This window comes from Mandrillus leucophaeus, unplaced genomic scaffold, assembly GCF_000951045.1.
Source record: "Mandrillus leucophaeus isolate KB7577 unplaced genomic scaffold, Mleu.le_1.0 Scaffold638, whole genome shotgun sequence".
Lineage (NCBI taxonomy): Eukaryota > Metazoa > Chordata > Mammalia > Primates > Cercopithecidae > Mandrillus > Mandrillus leucophaeus.
The window spans coordinates 287,546-299,705 of record NW_012106897.1 but is presented as its reverse complement, the minus strand read 5'-3'; the positions used below and the strand labels follow the sequence as shown (position 1 = coordinate 299,705).

Genomic DNA, 12,160 nt, shown 5'->3' with positions numbered 1-12,160 from the left:
GCTCAAATTCCACAGCCAGGTACATTTATCACAGAGAGAAGTTGCTGCCTGACAGGGATCAGGAAAAATGTTCGTAGTAGTCATCATAGAGTATTGTTACTTTGGGCCATCCACAGGGAGTAGACTCACCTTTCGTTATCCGAGCTGCTCTTTGTGAAATGGAATGTTACTGCTATCTGATTAAGAGCATTTAATTTGTTACAAATACAATGGTGAAACTTAATATCCAAAGCTTTCATCAATTTAGAAGTCATTTTGAAAGCTTAAATCTTTTATTTGGAATACAGTATCCGTTTTATTTAATTTGCCACAGAGTGTCTTCTCATGATTTATGCTAATTTTCTTGGGATAAAGCAACTCCAAATCCTGATAATCTCATCATTGTGACTCATGCCAGTCAGAAAAGTCTGGGGCTAAGATTTATAGAACTCGTGGGTTTGCTCTTTCCCTTGGGGACATGAACAGATTGTTAGTCTCAGAGTTAGTGGGTAGAATTTCAAGCAAGAAACAGTAATGGGTTACTGTATCAAGGGACTGGGTAGTGTTTGTCACACGCAAGGAGAGAGCATTAACCTTTTTTTTTTTTTCTTTTTTTCTTTTTTCTTTTTTTTTTTTTTGGTTAGAGGTGGCAACTTTTGTATTTCAGTATTTATTATCAGGCATCAATTCTACCACTGATACCTAAAACTACTTGAAAGGATTCATCTATGTACTGGCTGTTAATTTAGGGTCTCTAAGAGGACTACCCTCAGCAGCTATTCTTGCCTTAGTGTCATCGTGCCAGGCATCTTCAAGCACATAAGTGACTCAGCAATTGCATCTCTCTGAAGGCTAAGTCGAATTCTTGGTGTTTCTAAGTGCAATTAAAAAACAAGTATAGCAAGCATTTATTAGGCTGGGCATGGTGGCTCACACCTGTAATCCCAGCACTTTGGGAGGCTGCGGCGGGCAGATTACCTGAGGTAAGGAGTTTGAGACAAGCGTGGCCAACATGGTGAAACCCCATCTCTACTAAATCGACAAAAATTAGCTAAGCATGGTGGTGCACACCTGAAGTCCCAGCTACTCAGGAGGCTGAGACAGGAGAATCGCTTGAACCTGGGAGGCGAAGGTTGCAGTGAGCCAAGATCATGCCATTGAACTCCAGCTTGGGCAACAAGAGTGAAACTCTTGCCTTTTAAAAAAAAAAAAAAAAAAAGTAAAGCAAGCATTTATTAAACAAAAAATTTAGTGTTGACAGGGCATTATTTATTATAATGGCCCAAATTAATCAGGAATTTATGACTGACTAGGCGTCGTGCTAAGTACTTTATATTCATGAGCTTATGATTCTTTTCTGAGGTGGGTATGACTAGTATTCTCATTTTACAAATGGGAAAATTGAGTCCACAGAAGGTTAGGTAACTCGCCCAGATTCACCAATGAATAAGTGATGAATCCTGGATCGTACTCCAGGTGTCCTTAACGAGGAAACTTGAATGCGTAACTACTGATTTGTGAACAGAAAAACTTGCTGAGGAAGGCAAGAGAGGTGGGGCAAGGGGTGTGTGTGTGTGTGTGTGTGTGTGGGCAGGGGGGGCGCGGTCATGAATAGATAAGTTAGAGAAATGACATGCTGTGATGGGGAACTAGAGGAAGAAACCAATAGCACTGTGGTGAAACCCCCACCCCACCTCACCTAGGGTGCCTGCTTGGGAGAGAAAGTTGAACCCATGTGGTTTAAACAGAATTCCTGAACCTAAGAGTTTAGATAGGTTGCTCCTGAAGCAGCAGCCAGAAAGGGCTTTGCAGTTCTCAGATGTGGAAAGAGGCTAGCAAATTTAGCTGACCTGGAAATGAAGTAGCAGAGCTTAAGAAGGAAGCCAGACTTACTGATGAACAAATGTTTTCTAGAAGCTACGTGTGCAGGTACATTGCGCAATGCTGTAATTAATCAAGGTACCTATGTGTAGACTCAATTAAAAGTGGGTATTAAGTATCTACTGTATGAAAGACACTGTATTAAAACACGGAAATGTGTCTGATGTAAAATACAGTTCTAAATTTTAAGTGGTGTGCATACGTGTGCCTGTGCAGAGGTAGGGGCATTAACATGAGACCAGTGTGCAATGGCTATAACTCAAAGTATAGTCACAGATCTGTCATAAAGGAGGTGCAGAAAAAACAAATGCTGCAAGGGCTCCAAAAATGTAGAGGACTCTATTCAGTTAGAGGACTAGGAAAGGCATTCTGGAGAAAGTGGTGTTTGATGAGAGCTTTGAGGATCATCAGGATTTTCGCAGATGATAAAAGTGGCATGTGTTGTATTTCAGAGAACTGTTATTTTAAGGCAAATTTACCCTTTGACCCTGGGCAAGCTTTTTACTAACATTAAACATTTTTTTCTCTTCCCAAAGTGAAGAATTGGATAATCTCATCAAAATGAACAAAAGCTTGAATAGGTAAGATTTTTAAATGTTTATTTTTTACTACTGAGTTGCATATTGTGACTTTTTATGCCTTTCCAGTCTTTGAGCGTGAGGACTCACATACGTAGTCAAAAATATCCTACAAATCTTGAATAAAAGCTTGCAGCAATCATCATCATTTCATTGTTATGATGAATGGTTATTGAAGTCTAAAGATACTAATATGAAAGTGTCCTTGATTTTCATGCTCCATTTGTTTATTAAGGCAGTTATATAAATTACCACTTTTCTCTTCCTGAAATACTAAATCACTAGAATGTAAACAGAATTTGGTTTGATCATGGAATAATTTTAGTTTAACCATTACAAAAAACATTTTATTATCATAGTTAATGTTATATTGTTTATTATTATTTTTGAGACATGGTCTCACTCTCTTACCCAGGCTGGAGTGCAGTGGTGCACACATAACTCACTGCAGCCTTGACCTCCTGGGCTCTAGCCATCCTCTTGCCTCAGCCTCCCAAGTAGCTGGGACTACAGGCATGTGCCACCATGTGTGGCTAATTTTTAATTTTTTGTAGAGATGGAGTCTCACTATGTTGCCCAGGCTGTATCTTCTTGTTTTGAATCATTTATAATTGTGTAACTTGAAATATGCCAAGAGAGAAAAATCAATAATCAAGGCTTGTGTTTGTGGTCTGTATAAGGTAAGCAAGCTCTCTATTATTTTGCACACTAACCCACTAAACAGTGATCAAAGAGAAGGAGAAAACAGGGCAAATGCCAAATGAATTGATCAGAGGATCATGGGACGTGTTTTTCATATCCTGTTCTGGCAACAATGCTCACTTAATTTGCTGCTCTTCAGTTTCCTCATTTACAAGGAGAGGAGGTTTTAGATCCGGAGTCACAGACTCCACGGCCCACTGAGGCCAGGCAGGTGTGAGTGGGTGAGGAGACTGACTATATGAAACACAGGCAGTGAGAGAACCGGGGCCAAAAGGAGAGCAAATGCCCTGTCTAAGCACACAGCTGCTTCTCAGCTCAGCTCCAGCTGAGGGTCTCCACTGAGTCTAGTGTTGCAGGACAGCAGCACATTCTCAGGAGATCCTGTAAATCCAGTTTTGTTGTTTGTTTGTTTTAGAGACAGGGTCTCGCTCTGTCACCCAGGCTGGAGTGCAGTGGTACAATCATAGCTCACTGCAGCCTCCATCTCCTGGGTTCAAGCAATCTTCCTATCACAACCTCCCAAGTAGCTGAGACTACAGGCACCAACACCATGCCTGGCTAAGTTTTAATTTTTTGTAGAGATGGGGTCAGACCATGTTGCCCAGGCTGGTCTTGGGCTCCTGGGATCAGGTGATCCTTCCACCTTGGCCTCTCAAAGAACTGGGATTATAGGCATAAGCCACCACACCCAGCCTGAAAATCCAGGTTTCTGTGTGTCCTGACCATCATTGTAAACATGGGCTCACTTTAAAGCCCATGCTTGAAAGCTAAAAGGATAGAAATGCTCCATGAATCCAAGCAACACCTCTATGGACCTATTGTGGTTGGCAGATCCCCAGTTTATATCTTTTATTTTATTTTCTCTAAGGCCCACTACAATTTAAAATTTGAGTCTATGAAAATACCTGTTTCAAGAATTGTGGCTCATCTTCCCCAACAAGCTTCTGTTCCTGTCTTAGATGTAAACTGGTCTATGTTCTTATAGGGTTAAGCATTGGTCATTGTCACTGATGAGGCTTTTCTTAATCAATACATTTAAAGGAATCAAGGTCTTGATGGTCTCTTCAGAGCAAATCCAAAGGTAGACGAAAGAGAGAAAAGGTAAGTGCATCTGTCTCAAATCTGAAAATCTTATCTTGCAGATTGCTTGTCTTATTCCTTCAGACATTAGCTGTGAGGGAGTTGAATCCTCTGGCATGGAAATGTACTAGCAGATGGGGTAATGCTCTCAGCATTGTACATTTAGTTCAGACATAATTACCAAGAAGGATTTCTGCTCTTCCATTCAATAAGAGTAAATGAGCAGTTCATGGAGAATTTTTATTGCATCTGACCTTTCAAGATACCACACAATTTCATTTCAATATGCAGCCTTTTATGTGAATTTCTTTGTTTTCAGAGCCAAAAGCCTTGAAAGTCTCATCTATGTGAGTACCCGGACAGATAAAGATGGCAAAGGGTAAGATTTTATTAAGACAGACCATTTTGGTTGAGTCCCAGACAGTATACTATTTTCTGGAAGAGAGCTCCTGCTTAGGACAAGGGTCAGGCAGGGTGGTGGAATAAGTCTCAGACTGGGGTCCAGAGATAGTGTGTGTCTTGGTGCTGGCTCTCCCACCAACATCAATCTGGGTGACTCTGGGCAAGCTGTGTAATTTCTGGACATCTCTGTTTCCTCATTCCATAAAATGAAGGATATGACCTAGATGATCTCCCAGTTCCCCTTTATATCTAAAATGGAAAGAAACACAACTAGCTGTCAAGAGTAGTGGAGAATAGGTTGATTTATAAACTAAATACATTTATAATAAGGCATTTAGGAGCATAGTCCCTCACCACTGAAGTCTCTCTGTTTTTTTTTTTTTTTCTTTAAGATAGAATCCTGCTCTGAGGCTCTACTTTGGCTCACTGCAGCCACTGCCTCTGAGGTTCAAGTAATTCTCCTGCCTCAGCCTCCCGAGTAGCTGGGATTACAGGTGCCCGCCACTATGCCCAGCTAATTTTTGTATTTTTAGTAGAGATGGTGTTTTACCATCTTGGCCAGGCTGGTCTTGAACTCCTGACCTCATGTGATCTGCCCATCTAGACCTTCCAACGTGCTAGGATTACAGGCATAAGCCACCACGCCTGGCCACCACTGAAGTCTTTAGAGTGTATAAGGCACTTCTCAGTTGGAATCTTAGTTGAGTCATTTCATATGCATATCTCTTCATATATATTTGTAAATATCTTTAAATGCAAAACTAGGCTTTTATTTATTTTAAATCATAAAATGGGTTAATTAATTATTAGTAACTGAGCTGATAGCATTTAAGAGGTTACCTTGTAGTTCTAGCCTGACTGATACACTAGATAATTGACTTACATGACTGATACTATTTTTCTTGTTGAAAGAAACCAAAGCCATGCCAGTTTCATTAGAGAAAATCCCAGAATAGTCAAGAATGGCAAAGGGCAAGGATTTATGAGATCTCTACTATTTTTGCCTTCCAGATTGGCTGTTTACTTTGTATTTGGTTAGTCATGAAATTTGCCTTTCTAACATGAGAATTATTTCTGTTGTCACAGTTATTTTTAAAAACCATTTATCTGTGCCAGTCTATGCCCAGGATGGCATTCTAGCTTTCCAAGCCAATCTTGGCAATGCATTCTTAACCCTTTCTGATATAGAACACTTAACAAAGTCTATATGATGAAAAGCGTTGGCAGTAACCATCACACAGGCATTGAATGCTTATTAACAACTTATGACTATAATGTAAACATGCCAACATATTGTAGGTGACTTTTTCAAATGTGGAATAGATGAAGTAGAAAAATAGTCTTTTGTTGTTGTTGTTGTTCGTGGATATATGAGCTTTCTAGGAATAGATGAGGTTCCAGATATTTTTCAAAAACAGTTTGGAGAGTTCTGCAAAAGTGGTAGATGAAAGGAAGAGTAGGATGAGCATCATAAGTAGATCATTTTGTGGGCTAGGAAAAAGATTTATAATCTGGGATAATTTGATAACAACTGAGTTTTGGTGCAGGAATAACTGATCTTGTCTGTGTGGTAGGGAAAAAGTCCAAGTTCTTTTTTCTTCTTCCCTTCCTTCTTTCTCACGTTGAAATAACTTAAAATATCGACAGTCTTATCACAGAGAAATCAGAGAGAGGTGAAAATGGCAAAGCATAATACTTGGAAGCTTGGGGGAATTTAAAGAGATTAGCTTTCATATTTGCTAGTGATTGTCAGTCACTGGCATGTGAGAGTTTTATTTCATTTATATAAAGTGCTGGGACCATAACAGTTATTTTGACTTTACCAAGGTGACTTCAGACCCTTTAAACACATCTGCTAACTTTTTAGGAGAAATGACTTGTCTAAATCCTCAAAGTATTTAGACTTAAAATATTGATCAATTGATTTCCACCCCTGATGTAAATGATTTTCATGCTTAAATAAGACAGTATCTCAATATATGTATTAAAATCAGTATCTCAATATATGTGTTAAAAGCCTCCCACTAACCCACCTCCAAGAAAGCAGAAGCCAAGACGTTGGTTAAAACTTTTAAGTTGACTCTATCATAACTGAGTAATGGTTGATATCTTAGTCTCAGGCTGCTGCTTATGCATTTTGCATGATGGATAGAGCCACTTGAATTCAATATTTCCAAGGACTTCTGATCCTTTAGGCACTGATTACATCTTATGAGATTCTCTTGTGGGAAATCTGCTGTTGTCATTACAAGATTCTGAATATACCACTGAGTTGCTCTTTCTCTTTTTTTTCCCCAATGTTTTAAAGAACCCAAAGCCTTGGAAGTCCAATTAAAGTTAATCAAAGGACTGACAAAAACGAGAAAGGGTAAGTAAATCTCCTACCTTGATGGGGCTCTTTTTATTCAGATTAGCTTTTTATACCTCATTAGGAATGGGAGTGCTATGCTTTCCTTTGTGACAGTGAACTCTTGCACTGCTTTGACCCATCAGACCTAGCAGGCAAAAGGAATACGATGAGTGCTGTTTCCTTCATAGGACCTCTGATTTGAGTTACATTGAAGTAGGTGCAAGAAAACCCGCTACATAATCTCTTATTCCATATTTTCTTAAATAATTAAGAGATGAGTCAAATTTTAATTTAAATTAAGAAATACAAAGGACAAAATTGCACAGTGAGAGCCACATTGAGAAGTTTTTCTAAACTGATTTAGACTCGTTTAAATGAAATGCTGTTGTGGAAATTAATAAAGGTAAGTTAAGGATAATTACATCAAAGCTCTTCCTGGTCATTTTGTCCTGAAAATACCTGATATCACATTCAGGGACATTCTTGATTATACAGATTTCAGAGAAAATTGTACTGTAACCTAACTGACAAGTTTTGGTGTTTTTTTCAAAGAAGACAGGATCTCGAATCTGTTGTTAAAGTGAATGCCAGGATGAATAAAACGAGCAGAAGGTGAGAACTGAACAGATGTCTCTAAATATTGGTTATTTTCTCTCATATTAATTATGTGATATTGAGGGCATCCCATCTTTGTTTGGCTTCTCTCTTCTGTGTCTAATCCCTGGTGCCCTGATCTTCACTTCAAAGAATCTACATACAGTATATTCGATCTAAATTTACATTTACATATAACCCAATAAAATCCTAAGGATTAATTAAACTAAGTTATTGATAGGCAATTTTTATCCTAAAAGCCAATTTAATGTCAGTATAATAATTTTCTCCAAACGCTTGAATTAATCATTGGGAATACAGAAGATGTATGTGTCTGATATTATGGGAATGTTTTGAAACTGATATAAACCTTTTTTTTTTAAAGAAGTGAAGACGTTGATAATGCTATCAAAGTAAATCCCAAAGGAAATGAAAATACCACTGGGTAAGAATAATTAATGTCTTTAATTATGGTTTCTGTTACATGTCAATCAGAAGATAAAATAATTTGACTTTTTAGCTTCATAACCACATTTTATTAGCATGGAATTAGACAATAAAGATAGGCCTCACGACCATTCCTCCTTGCCCTCAATAAAACCACTAACTTTTGAGGCATTGTCTTAATGTTTGATAGTAAATTGCCTTTTTGCCCAGATTTTGGGCTTTGATTTGTCTTCAGAGTAAGTGATCAAATTGAATTTTTTGTGCCTAAAGAATGCACAGTCTTGACAAAATCGTCAAAGCGTCTTTCCAAAATGACAGAGATGGCCAAGAGTGAGCCATCATTGAAGCTCTGCTAATTCAACTTCTCTACAGCTCTGCTAATTCAACTTCTCTAAAGCTCTGCTAATTCAACTTCTCTAAGGGTGGTGGTCTCAGGAGGCAGCCCAGGGGACGCTGGGCTGGCACACACAGGGGTAGTGAGGACCTCCCACCACTTTGTCTCCTGTTCAGAGCTGTGTTGACATGGCAATGGCACCCAATCACAGTGCTTCTGCCTTCCCCTCCTGTCCCTTTTAGATTCTGCTTCTGCCTTTTATGGTATCAAAGTATTTTAATGGGGTGGCCTGTGTCCCCTTGGGGAGTGAATCATTAATTTTTCTACTATGTGAGCTGTTTTTTCTTGCCCTTTTTTGCTCACCATAATCTACTCTGAAGGAACTGATATTTAAAAGGGTTTGGGCAAGGTAGATAACTGAGTTTATATGAAAGCATACATTCTTATTCTTTTAGTTAATATTGTTAAATTATTGTTATTATGAAATTATGATTCTCAACATTATTCTTACTACTTAAAAACAGAATAGGCAATTGTATCCAGTTTGTTGAGTAGAAATTTATACTGTCTGGGTCCAGTGTAGAACTTAATCTAACTTAATATTACTTCAATGCTGCCTGCTTGGAGTGTTCTAACAAGATATATCTGAAGACAAAGTTGATTTTGTTAAATAACAAGTTTCATATATACTTATGCATTCTGAGAACAAAACAAAAAATCACATTTATTACTAACAAATAAGCAACCTTAAATGGTCTTCAGCTCAAGTTACAAGAGAATAATTTTCATTTTCATGTAGAGCTTTAAAATTTTACATTGACATAGAAAACTTGTATATTTACCACTTCTTAATTTTTCCAGCCATTATTCATCTGATTAGTGCTATATTTTAACATCATTCATTAAAATTAATTTCCTTTTCCAAAGAAAACAAGACCTCGATGGGCTTATTAAAGTGGATCCTGAAACAAATAAAAATATTAGGAGGTAAGGCATTTGAAGTTCCCCTCTCCCCTTTGTTTGGCATTTAGAAGCATATTAGAATTTTGAGTGTTGGTATTCAGGACAGTAAATTGGAATTCAGGCCAAAACAAACTGAGCTCTTTTTTCTCTAAACACCTTATATTAAGTAATTCTGTGCAAGTGATACACCTAAATCTCCTGCATTTTATTCTTGGGCGAAGTTTGTTATCAAATAAATTTGAGAAATTAAATGAGATTTGGGCTGACCTTCTCTACTGAACTAAATGATTTATTTCTTTGTATGCTAGTGTGAGTACATGTATTAGTGTATGTGTGTGAATATATAAGTAGTGTGTTTATATATAAGTGCATGTATGTATGTGTAAGTGCATATGTATGTAGATGTAAGTAGTGTGTGTGAGTGTATGTGCACGTGTATCAGTAGCATGTGGATTTAAGTGCATGTGTGTATAAATGGGTGTGTGTATAAGCGTGTGTGTGTATGTGTAAGTGCATGTGTGGATGTGTATATGTATGATCTACATGTGCGTGTGTGGTGTATTTGTGTTTAGTGTGTGTATGTGCACGTAGTGTGTTGTGTATTTAAAGATGAAGAGCTTAACAAAGTGTACTTTGTTCTTGCCCGTGAGTTGTCAAGTAAGTCTGGAGAGCTTATATCTTCTTGCTTTTTGTTCTTTATAAGGCAGATGGAATATTTTTGAAACTGAATTTGTTGGTATGTTGCTGGAAACAGTAACATATAATTGCATGTAGTTTCCCTTGAATTCCTTTCCATTCAGTTATCTCAGTTCATGATATTATTTGTCAGTTCTAACGTGTGTCAAGGATGCCTGCAGGCCAGTTGAGAGGGCAAAGGCTTAGGTAGTTGAAAAGCTGGTGTGCACACTGTCAAGCCTGCCCTGTTTGTGTAGTTGTGGCATGGTCAGAGGCACAGCGACCCAGTGAGTTCGAGGCTTGCACAAGCTTGCAACCCATAGATGGAGAAGAAAGCATTGATTTCCTTCAGTACCTGGGTGGTTCATGGAGGTAACCTGAGGTAGTGAATGCGAGCAGGGAATCCAAAAATCGTAGGTTCTAATTCTGGCTCTATCACTTGCTAACTGTGTCCCTGTACCTCAGTTTACTCATTTACAAAAGAGGGATCATAAGATTCTCATGCCAGGCATACAGTAGATACAAGTAATTGTTGCAACAATAAAGATTCAAGTGAATTACATTTTCTTCATAATTTAGTGTTCAAATATTTAATATCGACTTTCCAAGAAAAATCCATGTTTCCTTTTCTAATTTTTATTAAAAATAATATTTCCAGACTGAGTACGGTGGCTCAAACCTGTAATACCAGCACTTTGGGAGGTCAAGGTGGGCAGATCACAAGGTCAGGAGATCGAGACCATGGTGGCTAACACAGTGAAACCCCATCTCTACTAAAAATACAAAAAATTAGCCAGGTATCTCAACTACTCGGGAGGCTGAGGCAGGAGAATTGCTTGAACTGGAGAGTTGGAGGTTGCAGTGAGTCAAGATGGCGCCACTGCACTCCAGCCTGGGTGCCAGAGCAAGATTCTGTCTCAAAAAATAATGATAATATTTCCAATCAGGACTTATTTTTCTTCATATATTGGTGTGTGTGTATGTGGGCATGCCTATGCTCATGTGTGTATGCATGCATGCAAATGTTTTTGTGCATGTGTGCATTCATGTGCATGCATATATGTATATGTCTATATGCATATGTGATTGCCTATGTACATGAGTCTGCGCATTGCATGTGTGTACATTGTACATGTGTGTGATTGCATATGTATGCATGTTGCTTGTTTTCATGAGTATATGTGTAAATATACACATGTGCTTTTGTGTGTATATGAGTGCATATGTACATGTATGTGAATGTACCTGTGTGTGTGAGCGTGTACGTAGCACATGTGTCTATATTTGTATGTGTGTACTTCCTGTGGGCTTTTGAGAATAGTAGTTGTCATTTCCTTTTTCTGAACATAATGAAGTCTGTGGATCTTTTAAAAATAAAGCAATAGCCTTTTACTTTCTCAGTAAAGCCTCGCCAAGCTGATATTTTTCTATTCCAGACTCATTCCTGCCTTAAGGTTTCAGCATATGCTGTTCCCACTTCCTGGAATGCTCAATCCCCATATTGTCACCTTCTCCAATAGGTCATTTCTGACCACAGAATATAATTAAGTCACTGTCCTGTTCCCCACCCCCACTACTGCAGGCACCAACCACTCTTTTTTATTTTCCTCATAACATATATTGTTATTTGGAATTGTGGTATTCATTTATTTGTTTAATTGTATATTGCCTGACTCTTCCGAAGCTGAAATGGAAGCCTTGTGAGGTTTAATCCTGTGTCTACATTGTTCACATTTATCCCAGAGCTTGGGGCAGGGTCTGGCCCATGGTGGGCTTTCCAAAACATATATATACTCTGAAGATAAATATACTATGAGGTATATACTATGAGGTATGGATATATATACTATGAGGGTGGATTGAAGTAACCCATAATACTGAAGATATATATACTATGAGGTATTGCTTTACATACACTCACATATTACTTTACATTATTACATTAATAGTAGATTACTACATTAATCTACTCTTCTTTATGGACTTTATGAACTATGAGATTTAAATAACCTTATTTGATTATGTGCTTTATTTAATATTTAAAGAGATCAAGTCCTAAAATACAGTTAAAGCAAATTCCACAACCAACACAAAGGGAGGAGTTATAATGCTTACCGTTTTGTTATTTTTTTGAATACACAAGTCTGGAAATAGCATCCCGGGAATTTTTTTTTT

General features: G+C 38.0%; 1 protein-coding gene across 1 annotated transcript in view; it reads left to right on the top strand.

The window, feature by feature from the left end:
* Nucleotides 1-12,160, top strand: part of SCEL (sciellin) — a 101,384-nt gene that overhangs the window by 39,436 nt on the left and 49,788 nt on the right. The window contains exons 12-18 of the mRNA XM_012000659.1: nucleotides 2,397-2,441; nucleotides 4,182-4,241; nucleotides 4,540-4,599; nucleotides 6,931-6,990; nucleotides 7,525-7,584; nucleotides 7,952-8,011; nucleotides 9,275-9,334. Coding sequence (XP_011856049.1) covers nucleotides 2,397-2,441; nucleotides 4,182-4,241; nucleotides 4,540-4,599; nucleotides 6,931-6,990; nucleotides 7,525-7,584; nucleotides 7,952-8,011; nucleotides 9,275-9,334 — 405 coding nt within the window. The remainder of the gene's footprint in view (nucleotides 1-2,396; nucleotides 2,442-4,181; nucleotides 4,242-4,539; nucleotides 4,600-6,930; nucleotides 6,991-7,524; nucleotides 7,585-7,951; nucleotides 8,012-9,274; nucleotides 9,335-12,160) is intronic.